General features: G+C 42.5%; 4 protein-coding genes across 6 annotated transcripts; all 4 read right to left on the bottom strand.

Annotated features, from left to right (window-relative positions):
* Window positions 1–3,335, bottom strand: LOC118126035 (bile salt-activated lipase-like). The gene is made up of 11 exons (XM_035185175.2): window positions 3,273–3,335; window positions 2,941–3,088; window positions 2,678–2,797; window positions 2,396–2,593; window positions 2,172–2,302; window positions 1,725–1,832; window positions 1,423–1,537; window positions 981–1,167; window positions 665–868; window positions 282–491; window positions 1–193 (listed from the first exon to the last, which is right to left on the bottom strand). The coding sequence occupies exons 1-11, from the start codon at window positions 3,333–3,335 to the stop codon at window positions 1–3; spliced, it is 1,677 nt and encodes a 558-aa protein (XP_035041066.2).
* A 1,628-nt stretch (window positions 3,336–4,963) lies between these two features.
* Window positions 4,964–9,868, bottom strand: LOC118125836 (bile salt-activated lipase-like). Its single transcript, XM_035184864.2, has 11 exons — window positions 9,788–9,868; window positions 9,518–9,665; window positions 9,324–9,443; window positions 9,047–9,244; window positions 8,843–8,973; window positions 8,360–8,467; window positions 8,117–8,231; window positions 7,745–7,931; window positions 7,457–7,660; window positions 5,319–5,528; window positions 4,964–5,200 (listed from the first exon to the last, which is right to left on the bottom strand). Exons 1-11 carry the CDS (start codon window positions 9,851–9,853, stop codon window positions 5,023–5,025), a joined length of 1,665 nt encoding a protein of 554 aa, XP_035040755.2. The 5' UTR covers window positions 9,854–9,868; the 3' UTR covers window positions 4,964–5,022.
* A 1,571-nt stretch (window positions 9,869–11,439) lies between these two features.
* cel.2 (carboxyl ester lipase, tandem duplicate 2) lies at window positions 11,440–15,102 on the bottom strand. 2 transcript variants are annotated; one of them, XM_035184793.2, is made up of 11 exons: window positions 15,037–15,102; window positions 14,767–14,914; window positions 14,573–14,692; window positions 14,296–14,493; window positions 14,092–14,222; window positions 13,595–13,702; window positions 13,352–13,466; window positions 12,676–12,862; window positions 12,377–12,580; window positions 11,825–12,034; window positions 11,440–11,706 (listed from the first exon to the last, which is right to left on the bottom strand). In XM_035184793.2, exons 1-11 carry the CDS (start codon window positions 15,100–15,102, stop codon window positions 11,529–11,531), a joined length of 1,665 nt encoding a protein of 554 aa, XP_035040684.1. In that variant the 3' UTR covers window positions 11,440–11,528. The 2 variants fall into 2 exon arrangements, with proteins under 2 accessions (XP_035040684.1, XP_035040685.1); XM_035184794.2 differs by lacking the exon at window positions 11,440–11,706 and having other exon boundaries at window positions 11,844–12,000; window positions 15,037–15,094.
* Window positions 15,103–15,936: 834 nt separating this feature from the next.
* Window positions 15,937–20,578, bottom strand: gtf3c5 (general transcription factor IIIC, polypeptide 5). Of its 2 annotated transcripts, none has more exons than XM_035141819.2 (11): window positions 20,208–20,578; window positions 19,259–19,457; window positions 18,920–19,115; window positions 18,511–18,694; window positions 18,201–18,305; window positions 17,804–17,918; window positions 17,629–17,709; window positions 17,196–17,284; window positions 16,836–16,918; window positions 16,374–16,513; window positions 15,937–16,236 (listed from the first exon to the last, which is right to left on the bottom strand). In XM_035141819.2, the coding sequence occupies exons 1-11, from the start codon at window positions 20,403–20,405 to the stop codon at window positions 16,058–16,060; spliced, it is 1,569 nt and encodes a 522-aa protein (XP_034997710.1). In that variant the 5' UTR covers window positions 20,406–20,578; the 3' UTR covers window positions 15,937–16,057. The 2 variants fall into 2 exon arrangements, with proteins under 2 accessions (XP_034997710.1, XP_034997709.1); XM_035141818.2 differs by having other exon boundaries at window positions 15,937–16,239; window positions 20,208–20,577.
* Between the last annotated feature and the right edge of the window lie 2,064 nt (window positions 20,579–22,642).

The raw sequence follows: 22,642 nt of genomic DNA, 5'->3' as shown, positions 1-22,642 counted from the left end.
TCACAGAGCATCTGTGTCATGATGCGATGGAAGGCCGGGCAGGGTGCTGATCCACAGGTGGACAAAGCGTGACCTCATTTCCTGTCCAGTGGAGCTCTCGTTCATTTTAGCGTTGATGTCCAGGAACTGGTATCCATTACTGGTACATTCAGGCCAGATCACAGGCACCGCCAGGTTTCCTTTGTTGGGGTTTCTGGGAAAATAATAGTGAAAGTTTTGATGTGAAGTTTTATAAAATTGTCGTTATGTTTTTGCACAAGCATAACAAGTGTTTTTTTTACCCAGTTCTGGCAAAGTTAGTCCAGTATGCGATAATATAGCCAGACAGGTCTCTGTGTCTGTCTCCGTAAGCGCTCGGTGTGGAGAAGGGTTTGCCAAACACGAACTGGAGGTCGTCCGCGTGGTCGGCTCCCGTCCAGTCATGGAAGGGTTTGCCTGGCCCGGCCAATAAACTGGGCTCAGAGAGCAGGTAGGAGAAGGTGCGGCCAGACCTGTTCAACACCATCACAACATGTTTCATCATTATCATCAATCTGACGATGCCAGTCTCAAACTTTAACTTCCAAAGTCCTGAAAGAAGAAAATATCTCGACTTTTTCCAAACACAAACTAAAGTATTACTTTGTCATGTTATATTAAGCAGGACTGTAACTCGTGGCCTCACCTGGCGTTTGCAGTGTGCAGGTAAATGGCGGTCTGAATGGGAACGAGGAAGATGTAATCAGTCCCAATGTCCACTGCAGTTCTCTTGATGGTCTCCTGACTGGGTTCTGACCCCCAGTTGGAGGAATATTCAGTGAAGGCGACTTCCAAACCAGCTTGGCCCTTGTCTTTGGTATAAGAAGCAAGGAGACGCCTTACGTCTTCTCTGCAGAGAAAATAAAGCCGTGCTCGGTTAGTCAGAGGACAGTGGAGGCTCCTACGTGTCATGATTTAAATTTCAGAGCTATAGGAGCGCCTGGAACAAAATGAGGCCTCACACAGGAGTGTCTTGATTCTTGTTGCCCAGGGAGGGAATGTCTTTTGAGGTGAAGAGGTGACCATCCATGTTATTAACCCCCGCAATGTAGTCTATGTCGGCGGCGTTCTGGAACAGGTTGCTGGGCTGATCAGGGAGGAAGTCGCCATCGACAACCGGAGACAGAAGCAGGTTCTTCACACCAGGATCTGAGAAGGATTGAAACAGATTTAATCATAAAGTGGCATCTTATGGCGCGTCCGTTTTTATTTGTTTCTGTTGTTTTTTTGGGCAGAGCTCATTTTTAAAAGGCGCAGGAGGAACTTTTAAGGGACTGATTTCTATTAGTGTGTAAAAATTGGTCCAGCTTGATTTGATTTAAGGGGACTGTTGGCCCTCTGTGTATGTGACTCTTTCCTGGGTTCATAATTTCACATTTGTGGATGTGGAGGAGTAACGCTCACGGTCCGGGGAGCCCTGTTGGATGCTAGGAGAAGCCATGCAGAGAGTCGCAGCATCAGTCGATTTCAGACAGTCCACCATCCTGTCGTCAGTGGGGCAGCCGACCTTCGCAGCAACCTGAGCACAAACATGAAATCAAGCCGTGTTGTAAGCTGACTAGTGAGACGCCTTCTTGCTAGTTTTAACAACGTAATTATATCAGCTGATAGTTACATTAAAAGTCAGAACTATAAAATGTAATGTTTGTATCGCTGAAAGTCCAAAAACCAATGACTTCCTCCGTGAAGATCTGATGGTGACATACCTCCTCGGCGATCTTTTTTGGGTTCCTGCTGAGAGCCCAGGGGCAGAAGGCAACTCCACTCTGGGAGATGGCTCTGTTGAACAGCCCTTTGTTGTGGGGGGAGAGCATCTGCGTAGGAACACATGCAAATAGCATCAAAATTACTATAGTTTACTATAGTTTACATGAAATAGCTGTTTAGGACCTTAAACTTGAATGAAGACACGACAGTGAACGTTACATTGCTAGTTTGATTACATCCAGTTCAGTTACAGATTTAAATTAATGTGTCCAAGACCTGCATCGATATTTCAATATAAAACCGCCCTCATGTCAAGGAATGGTTAAATGCTAACGTTAGCTACCTAAGTAATTTATGAACTATCAAGAAAATGATTAGTTGGAACTTGCAAACGTTTTCTGGATGAGAAAGTTGTAACGTAATGTTTTGTTAGCTGAGCCTCTCACCTGGAAGTTAACATTGGCGCCACCTGCAGACTCTCCGAAGATGGTGACGTTGTCGGGGTCTCCTCCAAATGAGCGGATGTTCCTGTGCACCCAGGCGATGGCGGCGTGCTGGTCCCACAGACCGTAGTTCCCTGTCATGGTGACAAATCTTTAGTCAAACACACATTAAACTAACTCTAACACTATTTCTTTTGTTTCGGTCAATCCCCATTAATCGTACTCACCAGGTAAATTGGAGTCCCCTGTGCTGAGGAAGCCCAAAGTTCCCACACGGTATCCCACCGACACCACAATAACATCCCCCTTGTCTGCAATTTCCTGACCACTGTACAGATAATTGTTCAGAAAGTTCGGCCCCATTGAGCCACCGACCATGAAGCCGCCTCCGTACAACCAAATCATCACTGGGAGGTTGGAGGACACTAGAGGAGAAAAATAAAGAATTAGAAACTCCTCTGCTGTATCAGTGCTTCTCATGTCGATGTGGTGAAACATAAAGAAGGTACCCTGTCGGCCATGAGGAACCCAGATGTTGAGGTACAGGCAGTCCTCACTACCGAAACTCGAGGTCTGGAACATGCTGATCTGGAGACATCGGTTGGCAAACTTAGTTGCCTTCAGTACGCCTGAGGAAGAAAAGCATTGTTATTGCTCCTTCTCAGTGTTAAGGGGGGATTTTTGCAGTATAAGTGAAATTTCTTAGCTTCTACATCAAAAAATACATATTCAAGTGTCCTGCTCTGTTTGGTCAGATCAGATCTGAACGCACCGTCCCAGCCAGGGTGAGGTTTGGGTTTCTCAAAGGTTCCAGGTTGCGCAGCAAAGGGAATTCCCTTGAAAACGTCCACAGATCGGAAAAGACGGAGCGGAATATTTTGTCCCTGAACGCTGCCGCCTTCTGTCTGCACCACCCCCAGCTGGACACACAGTCAAAAGAAGACCATTCCCATTCACTTACAGTATATAACACAGTGGAGTATGAAAAATAAAGAGCACAACAAAATAAAGTACAGCTCGTAGAAGAACTATTAAAGTGTCAGGATTGTTTGCACAGTATTTCATTTTCACATATTTGCAGATTCCGATCATGATTTGACTTACAGAGGCTGCAGAGGCCATTCCCAGGGACAGAACAGCCGCCAACAAAATCTTCACTTTCTCCATGGCTGTCCAGTAACCAGCAGATGCCTCTCCACATGCTTATATACACATAGACCACCTCCCCCTAAATATAACTGTTTACACATGTTATACAACCTGTGGTCTCACCGGACAATATTTGACCTCTGAACCTCTGACCTCTGATGGGAAGCAGCAAGGTGCAAACTTGGCCAAACGAAGAGAATCAAGTTATAAAACCATTCCAGTGTTTTCGTGCTGTATGTTTCAAAAACTCATATGAACTGACGGAATTAACTTCAGGGATTTGAGGGGTGCATTATGGTATTTTGGCAATTTCTTGTTGAACGGTCATAGAGGTTTAATTGTTTTGGAAAATTTAAAGTTCAAGTTTTAAAATGATAGACGAATACTCACTTTATGCCAAATTTAAATCACAGTATTTAACATGGAGGGGACAATATTTTACTTTTTTAAATATTTTTGATATTTGTTTCAACATCTCTATTCAACCCTGTCGCCTAGAAATGAATTTTCTATAAAACTAAATACTGCAAATATGTAAGAAACCATAGTTAGTGGCTGGTTTATTTTCAGAGGCTTTATTCTGACATGAGAACCACAGGTCTGTTTTAGTAAGAGTGTTGTTTCCTTCATTTGTATTAAATGTTGACGCTGTCACACTTTCTTGAATGACTAAAAAACAATTGTAAGATACAGCGTGCACATAAAGAGCATATACATTGTAGATGTACACATATTGAAAAAAACCTGAGCCCATGGAAGAGAGAAATCTCATTGGTGCTTGTAAAACTGGTACAAAAGTTGAGTTGTTGTTGATTTACAGACGCAGGTGGAGTATTTCTCAGATTGTTGAAAAAAACGAGGTTAGCGATAAGATAAAAACCTCCAAGATAACACACAACACACACAACAGTGCTGCAAGTTGCCTGAAAAATGTATTTGTGTTTCAAGACAAATCCCTTTTGATCCTTCCTGCCGTGACAGATCCACACACTCCATCAGTATTCAAGGACGTATGCTTCATTTCACTGTAGAGCTATTCAGGAATTAAAAATGTCCCCTGATATAACATTTTAAACTGAAGATACTCACATATATCCATTCAAACATAAGCATACTTTCTTCTTAAAGGGGTAAGTTTAGCAGCTTGACTTTTTTAACTTGTAGGCCTATGCTAGCTGTGTTAGCTGGCTAGCTAACTGGATGCTAGTTAATGCTGACAGGCTGGTAACATTATGGCAGTGCTGTCATGCATTGTCGGAACCTGATCATTGCCCAGTTGTCAGATTGTCTTGTTGTCAAGCTGTGCAGATTGTGTATTTGTACCTGACTGGTTTGTTGAAGACAAACAATCAAGCAAAGACAATTTTTTTTAGACTCTTGATTTTGTTTATTTTGCATTATGAGGTTAACGCACACTTGTGCACCAATGATAATGTTCTGCACATTAAATAAACTCAATACCAAAACATTATAATATCATAGCAGTCGTGTCTGTTATCGTTGCTGAGCTAAAACACACCTTAACTTCAAATGCACACATGTAGAGGGAGTTTTTTGAGCACTACATTGAGGCACAATAAAATATTAAATAAAACAAAACAAAATATAATTTGTACATATCAATTTATTTATGATGCACAGTACTGATGTGATTCCTTACATCTAATGGTTCTACACTTAAGGTTATTGCACAAGCTCTTTATTCTTAGACGGTTGGGGAAAGGTTGGGCAGGACGCTGGCCCAGAAATGAAAGTAACGCATTCTCATCTTCTGTCCCACAGAGTCTTTCTTCATGTTGGAATTGATTTCCAGGAACTGGTGTGAGGTGCTGGTGAATTCGGGCCATGTGACGGGCACACTCAGCTTTCCTTTGTTGGGATCTCTGTGGAAGCAAGGACAACAGAGCAACTGAATTGAGGCATTTGTGTTTTACTATTTCAGTCACTCTTTTATCTTCAATTTCTGCGATTCCACTGTATATTGTGTCTGCAGAATTATACCCAGTTCTGGCAAAGTTGGTCCAGTAGGCAATCAAGTAGCCGGAGACGTCACGGTGGCGAGGCCAGTATGCCAGTGGCGTGGTGAAAGGCTTTCCGAACACGTATTGCAGGTCATCAGCATGGTCGGCTCCCATCCAGCTGGGGTAGGGTCTGCCTATGCCGCCCATACGGCTGGGCTGGGAGAATAAGTAGGAGTAGGTACGGCCAGTTCTTTAAAAAAAAGAAAAAAGATGTATATATATTGTATATATATATATACACTACCGTTCAAAAGTTTGGGGTCACTTAGAAATTTTCTTATTTTTCAAAGAAAAGCACTGTTTTTTTCAATGAAGATAACATTAAATTAATCAGAAATACACTCTATACATTGTTAATGTGGTAAATGACTATTCTAGGTGGAAACGTCTGGTTTTTAATGAAATATCTCCATAGGTGTATAGAGGCCCATTTCCAGCAACTATCACTCCAGTGTTCTAATGGTACATTGTGTTTGCTAATCGCCTTAGAAGACTAATGGATGATTAGAAAACCCTTGAAAACCCTTGTGCAATTATGTTAGCACAGCTGAAAACTGTTTTGCTGGTGAGAGAAGCTATAAAACTGGCCTTCCTTTGAGCCAGTTGAGTATCTGGAGCATCACATTTGTGGGTTCGATTATACTCTCAAAATGGCCAGAAAAAGAGAACTTTCATGTGAAACTCGCCAGTCTATTCTTGTTCTTAGAAATGAAGGCTATTCCATGCGAGAAATTGCGAAGAAACTGAAAATTTCCTACAACGGTGTGTACTACTCCCTTCAGAGAACAGCACAAACGGGCTCTAACCAGAGTAGAAGAGAAGTGGGAGGCCCGGTGCACAACTCAGCAAGAAGACAAGTATATTAGAGTCTCTAGTTTGAGAAATAGACGCCTCACAGGTCCTCAACTGGCAGCTTCTTTAAATGGTACCAGCAAAACGCCAGTGTCAACGTCTACAGTGAAGAGGCGACTCGGGATGCTGGCCTTCTAGGCAGAGTGGCAAAGAAAAGCCATATCTGAGACTGGCCAAGAAGAAAAGATTGATATGGGCAAAAAAACACAGACATTGGACAGAGGAAGATTGGAAAAAGTGTTATGGACAGACGAATCAAAGTTTGAGGTGTTTGGATCACACAGAAGAACATTTGTGAGATGCAGAACAGGTGAAAAGATGCTGGAAGAGTGCCTGACGCCATCTGTCAAGCATGGTGGAGGTAATGTGATAGTCTGGGGCTGCTTTGGTGCTGGTAAAGTGGGAGATTTGTACAAGGTAAAGGGATTTTAAATAAGGAAGGCTATCACTCCATTTTGCAACGCCATGCCATACCCTGTGGACAGTGCTTGATTGGAGCCAATTTCCTCCTACAACAGGACAATGACCCAAAGCACACCTCCAAATTATACAAGAACTATTTAGGGAAGAAGCAGGCAGCTGGTATGCTGTCTGTAATGGAGTGGCCAGCGCAGTCACCAGATCTCAACCCCATTGAGCTGTTGTGGGACAGCTTGACCGTATGGTACGCAAGAAGTGCCCATCAAGCCAATCCAACTTGTGGGAGGTGCTTCAGGAAGCGTGGGGTGAAATTTCTACAGATTACCTCAACAAATTAACAGCTAGAATGCCAAAGGTCTGCAATGCTGTAATTGCTGCAAATGGAGCATTCTTTGGCGAAAGCAAAGTTTGAAGAACAAAATTAATATTTCGAATAAAAATCATTATTTCTAACCTTGTCAATGTCTTGACTATATTTTCTATTCATTTTGCAACTCATTTGATAAATAAAAGTGTGAGTTTTCATGGAAAACACGAAATTGTCTGGGTGACCCCAAACTTTTGAACGGTAGTGTATATATATATATAGTTATATATATATATATATATATATATATACTATATATATATACACACATATGCAGGAGTCTGGTAAAAATGACATACGTCTAGTTGTACAAGCCTTGTTTTGTACCTTACCATTTACTTCCTGTAAATTTATCCTACTACCTTTGCCACCATGGATTTGAAAGATGTTAGCTCCACTTTTACTCCCCAACTACTAAATCAATATGGTGAAACAATGATGGGGACAATGATAACGCTAATAAAAGACCCTTTTCTCACGTGGCATTGGCAGCATGAAGGTAGAGAGCAGCCTGTGTAGGAACCAGGAAAATGAAGTCTGTTCCGATCTCCACCACAGTTCTCTTGATGATTTCCCTGCTTGGTCTGGATCCCCAGGTTGAGGTGTATGTGGAGTAGGCGTTGTCCAAACCAGCCTTGCCCTTCTCCTTGGTGTACGAACCCAGAAGCCTCTTCACATCCTCACTGCACATGTGAATGGTTGGAAGTTAGGTCTGATAAAACACTGCTCTGTGGTGGCAGTCGATGTTTCAAATGACTTGAACTCACACATGGGTGTCCACCAGGGGAGAGTTGATTGAAGGAACATCTACACCGGTGAAGAGGTGTCCATCCATGTCGTTGATTCCAGCGATGTAGTCAATGTCAGCGGCGTTGTGGAACAGGTTGCGAGGGTCATCAGGCAGGAAGTCGCCATCGATCACGGGAGACAGGAGCAGGTTTCCTACGACGGGGCCTAACAGGGGCAAGATACCACCAGACACTCATTACAACTGTGGCATCTTACTTACCATTTGACGGAGCTGCTGTTGACTTGTATAAACTAACACTTAATCATGTTGTGCATACTGTATCTGAAGAATACCTTAACATTTAGGGTTAAATGTAATCTAGGCGACTGTGTGTGGTTGCAGTGCTTACTATCAGGTGAGCTGGTCAGACTGAGCGTGCCGGCCATCGTTAGGAGCGCGGGATCGGTCATCTTCAAACAAGCGGCCATTGTTTGATCCGTGGGGCAGTTGACCTTCAGAGCGACCTGAGGAGAGGGTTCCATTTACATTTAATATACACTGATGTCCATCTTTAAATGCCTGATAACTATTAATAAGAGACGTCAAAGTCTAATAGAGGAAGTGGAAAGATCTATGAGAATCCGTGATGTACCTCCTCAGCGAACCTGCGGGGGTTCTTGTTGATGGCCCACGAGCAAAGGGCGACTCCACTCTGGGAGATGGCTCTCTTGAACAGACCTTTATTGTGGGGAGAGAGAGTCTGTGGGCAGACACACAAAAAAACAAAGAGGTTAGACTCAAACATACAAACTATGCATTGTATTCAGGTGCATTGCAACAGGGTAGGTATAGCAGGCAATGGTCTGGGGGCCTGAAGAGGAGAGGGACAACTCTGTTAAATTCTTTGATCGGCTATGACACTCCATGCCACGGGGCCTGGTCAGGGGGTTTCATGACCCAGTGTCCCCTGTGTATTTGATTTGGTTTTCTACGATGCAGGGCCCCCTTGGTCCCTTTTACCTAAGACCCACAAAGTCCCTTGAAACGCTCCTGATTTTATCATCATGTTTTTCGACCTCTCAGGTGTTTCCACTTCAACACACTCAATGAGCTTGATTCTAGAAACAAAACTCACCTGGAAGCTAACACTAGCTGCACCTGCAGACTCTCCAAAGACGGTGACGTTGTCCGGGTCTCCTCCAAACGAGCGGATGTTCCTGTGCACCCAGGCGATGGCGGCGTGCTGGTCCCACAGACCGTAATTTCCTGACAAGATGGAACATTTCATTATAATATAATTGATTCTGTGGCTGTTGTGACAGAATAAACCGCCATCTACCTGGCATGCTCGAGTCTCCAGTGCTCAGGAAGCCCATAGCTCCCACACGGTATCCCAGTGTCACCACGATAACATTTCCTCTTTCTGCAATCTCCTGACCGCTGTACAGATAATTGTCCAGGAAGGTAGTACCCATGGAGCCTCCGACCAGGAAGCCTCCTCCGTAGATCCACACCATGACGGGCAGATTTTTGGAGACTACAGACCAAACAGAATCAGAGGCAGCTGCAGTGTTGATCTATCGTGAACGACACTTGGTGCTTCTCTCTGTGTTTACCTGAGCGGCCATGGGGAACCCAGATGTTGAGGTACAGACAGTCCTCACTCCCTCTGGTATCGGTCATGATGAGGTTCACCTGAATGCATCTCTTTTTGAACTCAGTTGCCTTCATGACACCTGATAAAAGACACACACGGTTTAAGTTTTGGTCTGATTGTCAGATCTAATTTGTGAGAAGGTCAATCACCCACCGTCCCAGCCAGGGTGACGCTGTGGCTTCTCAAACCTTCCAGGGATGTCAGCAAAGGGAACCCCTCTGAAGACGTCCATGTGACGACGGTACCCGAGACGAATGTTCTCGCCCTGCACCATCCCCCCCTCCGTGTGCACTACCCCGAGCTACAGAGATTCAGCACAAAAAAATTGTGAAGTAACAAAATCACAGCACTACATCAATGACATTTGGCAAATGAACATATTAGAATTGAACAAATGTGATATTGTTATTGTGAAGAACTCACAGAGGACCCGGTGATCACCTCCTGGAACACAGCAAAAGCAACCAAAAGCCCCAGCATCGCCATCATGACTTTGAGAACCAGGTTGGTTTTCAGGCTTGGTCTTTTATAAAGGGGACTCCGCCCCTGAACATCTGACCACTGGGCAGTGTGAGGGCCACTTTTCTCGCTGTTACATAATATTTACCCACCTTGTCCACAAAGCACAGAAAACATTCTAACCTCTTTGCCTTTAATGGAATATCAAATTAAAGCAATTTTACAAAGGTACAGTATGTGAGATATATTAATATGGATGTTAATTGTCCTGTGACTGCACAGTTAGGTTGTGTTGGGCTTTACAATCATTTTGAGGCATTAACTTGATTAGGTCTCACATAAAGATGGTTTATGATACTAACCTTTGAGAAGTGACTTTCCAACTTTTGCAGTTTTGCATCAGGAATCCAACCTGGACTATAAATACCTTTTATAACCTCCAATAAAGAAGAACTTAAGTAAATTAAGATGGAATCTATCTTCAATACTTTATAAAAAACATATAATGATACAGGACTTTTCAAAACCCATTTTACAATGTGCCTGATATATGGCACCATATTAAAAAGGACATTAATCAAAATTTTTTTTAAAAAGAAACGTTTATGTCCATCCAGACATATGCAGTTAAGAGATTGAAGGAATTTTAATTAAGTGTATTTTAGTAAAGTTTCCAGATCGACTTCCAAAATGTGTGTTACTGATTCATTATCTGACCACATTTGACTATATTTTACATTTAAATTCTTGACTAAAAGCCGTGTTTTGTGGGGTCACGACCTCCGACCACCGAATTCTTATCAGTTAAACCTCGAGTCTGATTGAACATTTGTGCAACTTGTAATTTGACAGTCTCCACATGTTCTAATTTCATTTCACAATATATCTGAATGACATCAGGGGAAATGAACGGAGCTCACCATGTAGTAGGCAAATACGGGCAGCAGTAGTTTCAGTTTATCAGGGTGGATGTTGTTGCTGGCCTTGACTGCGTTCCGAGACCAGATGGGCCGGCTCTCGAACATCTAAGCACAAAAAGTTTGTTTTTTAAAGCAAAAACAGACGTATTTCTCGGTCATAGGTTACTAAGCTGGTTCCACTTCTGGTATTAAACTGCACATATATCCATTCAAACATAAGCATACTTTCTTCTTAAAGGGGTAAGTTTAGCAGCTTGACTTTTTGAACTTCTAGGCCTATGCTAGCTGTGTTAGCTGGCTAGCTAACTGGATGCTAGTTAATGCTGACAGGCTGGTAACATTATGGCAGTGCTGTCATGTATTGCCGGAACCTGATCATTGCCCAGTTGTCAGATTGTCTTGTTGTCAAGCTGTGCAGATTGTGTATTTGTACCTGACTGGTTTGTTGAAGACAAACAATCCAACAAAGACAATTTTTTCTAGGCTCTTGATTTTGTTTATTTGGCATTATGAGGTTAACGCACACTTGTGCACCAATGATAATGTTCTGCACATTAAATAAACTCAATACCAAAACATTATAATGTCATAGCAGTCGTGTCTGTTATCGTTGCTGAGCTAAAACACACCTTCTTTTAGCACTACATTGAGGCACAATAAAATATTAAATAAAACAAAACAAAATATTATTTGTACTTGTCAATTTATTTATGATGCACAGTACTGATGTGATTCCTTACATCTAATGGTTCTACACTTAAGGTTATTGCACAAGCTCTTTATTCTTAGACGGTTGTGGAAAGGTTGGGCAAGACGCTGGACCAGAAATGAACGTAACGCATTCTCATCTTCTGTCCCACAGAGTCTTTCTTCATTCTGGAATTGATTTCCAGGAACTGGTGTGAGGTGCTGGTGAATTCGGGCCATGTGACGGGCACACTCAGCTCTCCTTTGTTGGGATCTCTGTGGAAGCAAGGACAACAGAGCAACTGAATTGAGGCAGTTGTGTTTTTCTATTTCAGTCACTGTTTTATCTCCAATTTCTGCGATTCTACTGTATATTGTGTCTGCAGAATTATACCCAGTTCTGGCAAAGTTGGTCCAGTAGGCAATCAAGTAGCCGGAGACATCACGGTGGCGAGGCCAGTATGCCAGTGGCGTGGTGAAAGGCTTTCCAAACACGTATTGCAGGTCATCAGCATGGTCGGCTCCCATCCAGCTGGGGTAGGGTCTGCCTATGCCGCCCATACGGTTGGGCTGGGAGAATAAGTAGGAGTAGGTACGGCCAGTTCTTTAAAAAAAATGAAAAAAGATGCTCTCTACAAGCTGTATTCTTATTAAATATAGATATGATATATATATATATATATATATATATATATATATATATATATATATATATGTACAGTATATATATATATATATATGCAGGAGTCTGGTTATAATGACATACGTCTAGTTGTACAAGCCTTGTTTTGCACCTTACCATTTAGTTCCTTTAAATTTATCCTCCTACCTTTGCCACCATGGAGCCGAGAGATGTTAGCTCCACTTTTACTCCCCAACTACTAAATCAATATGGTGAAACAATGATAAGGACAATGATAACGCTAATAAAAGACCCTTTTCTCACGTGGCATTGGCAGCATGAAGGTAGAGAGCAGCCTGTGTAGGAACCAGGAAAATGAAGTCTGTTCCGATCTCCACCACAGTTCTCTTGATGATTTCCCTGCTTGGTCTGGATCCCCAGGTTGAGGTGTATGTGGAGTAGGCGTTGTCCAAACCAGCCTTGCCCTTCTCCTTGGTGTACGAACCCAGAAGCCTCTTCACATCCTCACTGCACATGTGAATGGTTGGAAGTTAGGTCTGATAAAACACTGCTCTGTGGTGGCAGTCGATGTTTCACACTGATCACATGACACTTGAACTCACACATGGGTGTCCACCAGGGGAGAGTTGATTGAAGGAACATCTAAACCGGTGAAGAGGTGTCCATCCATGTCGTTGACTCCAGCGATGTAGTCAATGTTAGCGGCGTTGTGGAACAGGTTGCGAGGGTCATCAGGCAGGAAGTCGCCATCGATCACGGGAGACAGGAGCAGGTTTCCTACAATGGGGCCTAACAGGGGCAAGATACCACCAGACACTCATTACAACTGTGGCATCTTACTTACCATTTGACGGAGCTGCTGTTGACTTGTATAAACTAACACTTAATCATGTTGTGCATACTGTATCTGAAGAATACCTTAACATTTATTGTTAAATGTTTGGTTTAGGCAAAATCTGCCGACTGGAGGCAAGATAGAAACATGTTTGTAATCTATCTGCAATGTGTATTTCCATTCACTCTCAGTTGGACCTTACGCAGTCTTGCCATGTCAGGTTTCTCTTTATGTCCAGTTAAATTGCTGGTTCATAAAACACACAGCTCCTACAGGTAATGTCTAGAAAAGCAGCTCTATAGCAAGTAGCAAAATTTCTTCGCAGGTGTTTAAAACACACTTTTGACTTGGACGTTTATTCTCTGTGCGATGCTGTTGTATAAAGAAACAATATCTGAAATGTAAATGTAATCTAGGCGACTGTGTGTGGTTGCAGTGCTTACTATCAGGTGAGCTGGCCAGACTGAGCGAGCCGGCCAACGTTAGGAGCGCGGGATCGGTCATCTTCAAACAAGCGGCCATTGTTTGATCCGTGGGGCAGTTGACCTTCAGAGCGACCTGAGGAGAGGGTTCCATTTACATTTAATATACACTGATGTCCATCTTTAAATGCCTGATAACTATTAATAAGAGACGTCAAAGTCTAATAGAGGAAGTGGAAAGATCTATGAGAATCCGTGATGTACCTCCTCAGCGAACCTGCGGGGGTTCTTGTTGATGGCCCACGGGCAAAGGGCGACTCCACTCTGGGAGATGGCTCTCTTGAACAGACCTTTATTGTGGGGAGTGAGAGTCTGTGGGCAGACACACAAAAAAACAAAGAGGTTAGACTCAAACATACAAACTATGCATTGTATTCAGGTGCGTTGCAACAGGGTAGGTATAGCAGGCAATGGTCTGGGGGCCTGAAGAGGAGAGGGACAACTCTGTTAAATTCTATGATCGGCTATGAACGGTAGACTGCGACACTCCATGCCACGGGGCCTGGTCAGGGGGTTTCATGACCCAGTGTCCCCTGTACATTTGGTTTGGTTTTCTACGATGCAGGGCCCCCTTGGTCCCTTTTACCTAAGACCCACAAAGTCCCTTGAAACGCTCCTGATTTTATCATCATGTTTTTGAACCTCTCAGGTGTTTCCACTTCAACACACTCAATGAGCTTGATTCTAGAAACAAAACTCACCTGGAAGCTAACACTAGCTGCACCTGCAGACTCTCCAAAGACGGTGACGTTGTCCGGGTCTCCTCCAAACGAGCGGATGTTCCTGTGCACCCAGGCGATGGCGGCGTGCTGGTCCCACAGACCGTAATTTCCTGACAAGATGGAACATTTCATTATAATATAATTGATTCTGTGGCTGTTGTGAGAGAATAAACCGCCATCTACCTGGCATGCTCGAGTCTCCAGTGCTCAGGAAGCCCATAGTTCCCACACGGTATCCCAGCGTCACCACGATAACATTTCCTCTGTCTGCAATCTCCTGACCGCTGTACAGATAATTGTCCAGGAAGTTAGCACCCATGGAGCCTCCGGCCAAGAAGCCTCCTCCGTAGATCCACACCATGACGGGCATATCTGTGGAGACTACAGACCAAACAGAATCAGAGGCAGCTGCAGTGTTGATCTATCGTGAACGACACTTGGTGCTTCTCTCTGTGTTTACCTGAGCGGCCATGGGGAACCCAGATGTTGAGGTACAGACAGTCCTCACTCCCTCTGGTATCGGTCATGATGAGGTTCACCTGAATGCATCTCTTTTTGAACTCAGTTGCCTTCATGACACCTGATAAAAGACACACACGGTTTAAGTTTTGGTCTGATTGTCAGATCTAATTTGCGAGAAGATCAATCACCCACCGTCCCAGCCAGGGTGACGCTGTGGCTTCTCAAACCTTCCAGGGATGTCAGCAAAGGGAACCCCTCTGAAGACGTCCATGTGACGACGGTACCCGAGACGAATGTTCTCGCCCTGCACCATCCCCCCCTCCGTGTACACTACCCCGAGCTACAGAGAGAAGCACACAAAAAGTTGTGAAGTAACAAAATCACAGCACTACATCAATGACATTTGGCAAATGAACATATTAGAATTGAACAAATGTGATATTGTTATTGTGAAGAACTCACAGAGGACCCGGTGATCACCTCCTGGAACACGGCAAAAGCAACCAAAAGCCCCAGCATCGCCATCATAACTGAGAACCAGGTTGGTTTTCAGGATTGGTCTTTTATAAAGGGGACTCCGCCCCTGAACATCTGACCACTGGGCAGTGTGAGGGCAACTTTTCTTGCTGTTACATAATATTTACCCACCTTGTCCTCAGAGAACCCATTCTAACCTCTTTGCCTTTAATGGAATATCAAATTAAAGCCATTTTACAAAGGTACAGGATATGAGAAATATTAATATGGATGTTAATTGTCCTGTGACTGCACAGTTAGGTTGTGTTGGGCTTTACAATCATTTTGAGGCATTAACTTGATTAGGTCTCACATAAAGATGGTTTATGATACTAACCTTTGAGAAGTGACTTTCCAACTTTTGCAATTTTGCATCAGGAATCCAACCTGGACTATAAATACCTTTCATAACCTACAATAAAGAAGAACTTAAGTAAATTGAGATGGAATCTTAATTTACATTTTGCATTTAAATTCTTGACTAAAAGCCGTGTTTTGTGGGGTCACGACCTCCGACCACCGAATTCTTATCAGTTAAACCTCGAGTCTGATTTAACATTTGTGCAACTTGTAATGAAACTGTTCCTGATACATCGATATCCCAAGAATGGGACAGATGCAACATTAAAGCCACTTTGAGTTTTGACCATAAGCCACCACACTATCACAGTTAAGTGAAGGATATTGTTTTTAAAGCATATGGTCAGTAGATGGCAATTTAGATAATTTACTTGTATAATGCTGTGTACGTCTTGTGTCATAATTTTGAATCGTTTTTAATAAAATGTTCAGTTTCTGACCAATTGAAAATCATAGTGTTTAAAGACATATATATCCACACAAACATAAAGAATAGAAATACTTTGGTTTTTATTTCCATTTCACTAAGTTACTTTACACTTTACAGAAACAAATAATACAAAAATATCATCAGTACAGAGACGCGTCATCAAATGTCTGTTCTTTGCTACATGTAATCCAGAATCTCTGTCTCCATCTCGTTTTCACTTCCCTCAGACGGCACAAATTCATCGTCGTCATCGTCTTCGTTTTCACCTTCATCCTCGTCCTCCCCGTCTTCTGCGTAACCATCTTTCATCGAGGATTTTGACACATTGCGTTGGCTTCTTCTGAGGACTGGAGGCACTGCTGAGGGACAGAAAGGACATCAGACAACAGACCATGTGCCTCCACCAGTGAGGTTATGTTTTCACTGCTGTTTGTGTGTCTGTCTGTTGTGGAAGTGAAGTATGACCCAACGAGGAACCCATTACATTTCTTACCTGGTTTCAGTGCCCGGGTGACTTTGTTGATCATGGCTGAGATCATGTCCCTCAGCTTGTCGGTGGTACCGAGAACACACCAGCCGTCCCGCTCGTTACACACCTGTTCATCGCCCTTCTGCTCAGTCACCTCTTTGATACTGGAAACACACCAACAACTGCATTACAACTAAAAACTGTGAGACGAGCTGTTGCTAAGGCCCCTTTTGATTCCAATTTAATGAAAACTAAAGAATATATGTGGGAGCATAAGATCCGGCTTTGGAAATCTGGTTAAATGTGGTTCTTAAAAGAAGCCCTGCTGGTCAACCTAATGAATCACATTATCAAAAGTCTTTTGGAGGACAACTTGAGTTCCAAAATGTTAATGCCAGTTAAAAGAAATAGACATTTTCTGTCTGATTGCCCTAAATCCTTTAAGATGAAAAATAACATTGCTGTGTGTGCACAAAACTGGATTACCTTTCCACATCCAGATCACAGAGCTGGTAAAACATCTGTCTGTGAGGAGGCAGCATGCCCTCTCTGAAAATATAGGAGGCCTCCTGTGGAGATGATGCAGAGGTCAGTATTTATTGTACAACTTAAAACACTCTGAGAAAAAAATTATACAATGCCTTTTATGTTCCACCATTTTCACTATTGGGCATTCACATAATATGCAACGTCATAAATAAAATAAATGAATGAATAGAATAGACAAAATATCCCCATGAAATCTCATTTGAGACACACTCTGCCATTCAGCATAAGCACCAGTTGAAACCAGTTAGCTTGTCATAATACTTTCACATGTGGTGGGAGTACTGGACATTCACTGACCCTCAGCTGGTACGAGACGGGGGTTGTGTCTCGACTGGAGCTGGGACCCTCCTGACCGGGAAGATCCATCACACTTGCTGGCTGAGGGCCTGGAAAAAGAAAAACAGCAGTTTGCCCAACATGTTTTCCCTTGACTCTGGCAGAGCATCAAGATGGCTGAGATTATAGAGAACACGTTACTGCTATTTAATTTAGGGAGCTGAATAAGCATTATCTGACCGGACCACTTAGAGCAATGGATTTAATTACTGTCAATGTGTTTTCATGGTGTCAAGTTAACCATTTTAGTAGTTGTTACTTACTGGGACACGTAAACAAAACAGAAACTTATGTAAATGTTGTTATTGACACTTTTTCCTGCTGTGACAAGACTTGTTGACTTTCATAATAAAATAAATCCTCTACACACATGTAATAAAACCCTCCCACTCACCTGTTTTATTGAACGTAATAGGCAGACTGTAGTTAAACGCACTCCTCTTGGCTTTTACTGGCACGTCAGATATTGAATAACCTAAAAAAGGAGGGAACCAGAAGTCAATATCAGTTATATTCTACAATGTCACCGAACATATTGTTACCAATAGGAACCGTTGAAGCACTCTCACCGTGCTTGTTGCTGCAGCGGATCCTGAAATCCAGCATTTGGTATATCTTGGAGTCTGGGTGTTTTCGGGGGTCATGGCCTAACCGCACCCACAGACTCCTCCACGGCCCTGTCACCTTCAAAATTAAGTTGCACGTTTAACTCAAATTTGGGAAAACGATATAAATGAATATACAGAATGAACATCACGAACACTTACAAGAAAATAAAAACCCACTGAAACACTGCCGTTATGAACTATGTAAAAAAAGTTTAATTGACAATACATTTTCTTCTGTATGAGTCATGGAGGTTGTTTGGGGGACTTGTGTGTTACACAATTCAAACCCATAAATACATGTGAATTTTCCATCCTACTACTTTTCTGAATGACATCAGGGAAAATGAACGGAGCTCACCATGTAGTAGGCAAATACGGGCAGCAGCAGTTTCAGTTTATCAGGGTGGATGTTGATGTTGGCCTTGACCGCGTTCCGAGACCAGATGGGCCGGCTCTCAAACATCTAAGCACAAAAAGTTTGGTTTGAGATAAGATAAAGGCTCCGAAGAGGATGTGAAATCGTACGTGCAAAACATTACATTACAACATCTTTTTCCGACTTAAAGCAGATGCTATTTATGGAGTGAAAACAATCTGATGGGAAAAAAAATAACTGGAGCAGGTGTTAAAGCGTCATGTAGAAATAATTAGGAAGCAGCCACACAAACCGCTTTCAGTTGTTCTTCAGTCTTTCTGTCAGAGTCCTTCAGGCAGACTCGTGCCCAATTGAGCGTGGCCCCCTCGAGACACTCACTGGGCACAGTGGGATCAATGAAGCTGACAAAAATGGCATTATTGGGCCGACGCACGCGATTCAGACCGATAAAGCTTTTCTTGTTGGAGGGCATCTGGCTATAAACAGATCGGAGAGGGAAAATAATTAATATCATGAATTATACTCCTGAAAAGATGCATTAGTATCACAGTGCAACCAAAAATATTATATTTCAAATATAGACATCAGAAAATTTGTATTAAAAGATCTATTCAAAAGTATTAAAACACTAATTCCACTCTTTGTATCTTTAACAGTTGTTGTGGTCAAATCAGGGTTCAAATCACGGAGCCATTACTGACTTGTGATGGATGTCGGGTCGGTAGAAATAATCCACGGGACTGTCCAGACGTGAGAAGATGGCCGGGGGAAGAAAGTAAGGCATGGGCTTCTCAAAAAACTCCAGATTCTCTGATTTACGAAGGATGATTTTGTTGTACAAGGACACATCTTTTCCACCTTCTGAATGCACGGCGAGGCACTGGAAGTCGGCCATCCCTGCAAAGAACAAAGACGTGATCAGAAAAAAGGACAAACTCATCATTTTATGTCTGAGATGATCAAATCCTGTCCTTTAATAAAGTTTAGACATCAGATATTCATATTCTGTGCTTCACACACGAGAAGTCTTTTGGTCCAACCTTGGAATTTATAGGTTGTTCCGATGACGCCCAGCAAATCCATTTGGATCTGCGCATCCTTGGGGTCTTTTTTTCGCACACGCCGCCGCACTCTGAGCAGGAGGTTGCTGGACGGAAAGCGGTTTCCACACAGAGGGTGACCGAAGGGGTCCTGAGGGCGGTAACGCAGCTCGAGACGCCTGTTGGGGTGAGCGAAGGTCTGAGGAGTCACAGGAAAACCGGACAGTTATCAGATCTCTGCAGGCGATTACACATAAGATGATAGGATGAGTGATGAGACAGATATATCTCTTGGTTGATACTTTCAGCCGATGAGCCTTTCATATATGGTATATGAACATATGATGTCGGCGTTTGTTTGCCAATATGGACTGAAATTATTAGTAACTGTTGTACAAATATATAGACACTTTACTTTATAGTTACTTTTAATACAATTTAGGGTTACACTGTAAAATATCCAACCTCAAGTACATTTCTTTGTCGTAAGGGTTTGATAACAACGATTTAGGAATAACCGTCCAGCCAGTGTATCGGCATCAGGTTGTTTACTACCTCAAATTGGCATAGAATATTATATGTTAACCACAAACTTATAGAAAAAAACTTTGGCTATCAAGTTCTTACAATGTCAAGGTCCAAATCTCTGTTGACTTACTATATATTATAGTACAAAACAATATTAAGCCAATAAAAGCATAAAGATCTAATTTTGAAGCCTGAACTTAGAGTAAGTCTACAAGAGACTTTGTAAAACTGTTTCAAGCTTCGAATAACTAAGATAAAGTCCATTTGTTACGCCTGACACCCACAACTTTATTAAAGTTATGTATTTACTTTACATCGTGTACTTTTATGTGTAAAATACACAGCAGGGTGGCACTTGGATGAGAATATTGTGAACAGATAATGGGAACAGGAAACAGAGTAAGGACATGTCTCCACTTACTCTGGACACGGCTCGTTCCCCCCCCAGGGTCTCCAGCATGTTGTCGGTGCTGCTCACCACCGCCGGATACTCCACACACACCAGGCGGTCGGGCCGCAGCTCCACGGTGGACGAGGCGCCGGGCACGTCCCGGTCCTCCGCCCCGCAGGTCAGTTCTTTCAGGGTAAAATCCAGCTTCAACTCGTTGAACTCCGCCATTTCAGCCCCCCTTTACGTTCGTAACACTCACGGGAAACAGTAACAGTTGCGGTTAAAGCGCGAGAAACACGTGAAATAAAAAGAAAATCCCGTTTTACGCGCCTGTAGCTAGCAAAGAGCGAGGACGTGTCCGTGTGCAAAATAACGCCGGGCGGAAATCCTTGCTCACACACACACACACACACACAGTTCCGCAGATGTCACTAAAACGATTTCTTCAACGTCAAACAAAACCTTAAAAATATAATAAATAAAACAGGACACTGGGGGACGCATCTCGCTCCTCCTCTATCATTTATTTTCTCTATTTATTATGTTTTTAATAAATAGATTCATTGATTTATACTGCAAATTAGAAAAACGCACGCAAGTAGAAAAAGACACGTGCAAATCAACTTTATCAGTTTGACGACACGCGCTGTGAAAAAGTCTCAACACGTGCAAATACAGAAACGCGGTGTAAAGGCGAAAAACGACAACGGAAATGTTTCTAGGGGACCCACAAAAGTGATGGACCTGGTTGTAGTTCAATGCTTTGTGTAGTTCCATCACCACTGACGAGCAGCAGACTTTAATAACTTCACAAAGCATTGAACTACAGACAGGTTCTGTATTTATAATAAATATAATTTATGTATTTATTTCTGTATAATTTGCACGTGTATTTTTCTATTGGTGTTTTCTTTTTCTCATCGTTGGCTTCTTCTACTTTCTCCAAGTTCCCTGTTGCATCTTATTCTATTTTCAATTTAAAAAAAAAATGAATTGTGACTCACAGTAAATTCAATATATATTGTGCTGAAATTAAGTGTCTGTTGCTGAACAGTCTTTCACCACATGGTGGCGGTGTTTAACCAAACATGACAGTCAATGAGATTATGCCTCCATTAAAGTTCCACCCCACAAATTACTGAATTGTCCTGAAAGCATCTTCAAGAGTCTATTTGAATTTAATGGATCCGTCTATGACTTCTTATCATTTAAGGCTTTAACATTTACTAAAAGTACCTCAGCATTGTGGGAAGGAGACGTCCACTGACGTCAGGAGTGGCTCAGCAAAGAGGATTTGCGTGCTGTCCCTCCCTGAAACTGTCAACACACTGTCAACCCCTCAGAGAAGAAGGAGGCCTCAACAGATGTGTCAGTTTACCAACTTATTAAGATGCAGTCATATAGGGAATTACACTCTGTTTACTTTGATTCTAGTTTGCCTTCTTCTCTCATGTCTGCCGGCAAGTGCAAAGCTTGACACTAGATTTCAACAATGTGGGCCTGGAGGTATTTGCACTTTTGGAATCGCCTTCTTTCGAGTTGAGGTGTTCTCTCCTATATTAGTATTTATTTTAAAGGAACAATCGGATGTATTATTTTATGATTTTGTCATGCCAGGTGCATAGATTTCACATGGTAGAGATTGAAGGAATAACTTCCTCTATTGGGAGTCAGCTTGTTTTGCATCTGACTCTCAACACAGCAACTAATAGTCAACCTGTCAGCACCACCGAATTTCAACCCTGTGTGTCAAGTACAGGCCAGGTTGATCGGTCTTAGATTAAAGATTAAGAGCATTAAATGAAAAAACTAAAAACAAACCCAAAGCTGCAAATTTCACCCTGCAGTTAAAGGAATAAAACCCACACCTAAAAATACACGTTTAATATCATATGAACAACTGCATTACAGTTCAGTGGCCTGGGGCGAACAAATAATTTTTAAATCCAGGTTGCAACATGTAAAGCAAATAAGAGTTGGGTTCTGCAAAGTCTATTTGTTTTGGGCTTGACTTAACACTTAGCTAGGCTAAGCAGTTCCTGAATCAGTCTCTGTACTTGAACAAGACAGAAGCATTATTTAGCAACAACTGTGCTCTTCCTGCATATACGTGCTGTGAAATGACGGCGAATCTAAGTCCAGTATTCTCTCTCTGTTAGTTTTAGAACCTCTGTTTTAGTCATCATGTCCACGACTATTCTCTCAGTTCTTACAGGAAGGATTTTATTTATTTTTTATTTTCATTTTATTTTATTCCTTGGATCTCTGTTTGTTTTGTCAGATTCTTCACTCTATGCTTCTGTTCTTGTTGGAATATTGTCTGGGTACAACTGCACATTCGGCCGGTACAGGTTTATCACAGTGTTATAAAGCTCAGTGTTTTGTGGGAAGGTTATAAAGAGGTGGGGACGGGAGGCACTGACTGACAATCTGTTGTGTGCTGTGGTGAAGTGAAGATTTTGATG

This window comes from Hippoglossus stenolepis, chromosome 18, assembly GCF_022539355.2.
Source record: "Hippoglossus stenolepis isolate QCI-W04-F060 chromosome 18, HSTE1.2, whole genome shotgun sequence".
Classification (NCBI taxonomy): Eukaryota; Metazoa; Chordata; class Actinopteri; order Pleuronectiformes; family Pleuronectidae; genus Hippoglossus; species Hippoglossus stenolepis.
This window is presented reverse-complemented; position numbering and strand designations above follow the sequence as displayed.

Bases quoted from the DNA above. Each gene is read 5' to 3' on its own strand.
- LOC118126035 (XM_035185175.2), bottom strand. From the start codon at position 3,335: ATGGAGAAAGTGAAGATTTTGTTGGCGGCTGTTCTGTCCCTGGGAATG. The intron at 2,303-2,395 runs GTGAGTACGATT...TCACCATGACAG, and splicing joins AGGGGACTCCAATTTACCTG to GGAACTACGGTCTGTGGGAC. The intron at 869-980 runs GTGAGGCCTCAT...TTTTCTCTGCAG, and splicing joins AAGAATCAAGACACTCCTGT to AGAAGACGTAAGGCGTCTCC.
- LOC118125836 (XM_035184864.2), bottom strand. From the start codon at position 9,853: ATGATGGCGATGCTGGGGCTTTTGGTTGCTTTTGCTGTGTTCCAGGAG. The intron at 8,974-9,046 runs GTAGATGGCGGT...CCATCTTGTCAG, and splicing joins TGGAGACTCGAGCATGCCAG to GAAATTACGGTCTGTGGGAC. The intron at 5,529-7,456 runs GTGAGAAAAGGG...TTTTTTTTAAAG, and splicing joins CTTCATGCTGCCAATGCCAC to AACTGGCCGTACCTACTCCT.
- cel.2 (XM_035184793.2), bottom strand. From the start codon at position 15,102: ATGATGGCGATGCTGGGGCTTTTGGTTGCTTTTGCCGTGTTCCAGGAG. The intron at 13,467-13,594 runs GTACATCACGGA...CCCTCTCCTCAG, and splicing joins CCCGCAGGTTCGCTGAGGAG to GTCGCTCTGAAGGTCAACTG. The intron at 12,581-12,675 runs GTGAGTTCAAGT...TCACATGTGCAG, and splicing joins CCCCTGGTGGACACCCATGT to TGAGGATGTGAAGAGGCTTC.
- gtf3c5 (XM_035141818.2), bottom strand. From the start codon at position 20,405: ATGGCGGAGTTCAACGAGTTGAAGCTGGATTTTACCCTGAAAGAACTG. The intron at 19,458-20,207 runs GTAAGTGGAGAC...GTGACTCCTCAG, and splicing joins GGGAACGAGCCGTGTCCAGA to ACCTTCGCTCACCCCAACAG. The intron at 18,306-18,510 runs GTTTGTGTGGCT...TTTTGTGCTTAG, and splicing joins CTGAAGAACAACTGAAAGCG to ATGTTTGAGAGCCGGCCCAT.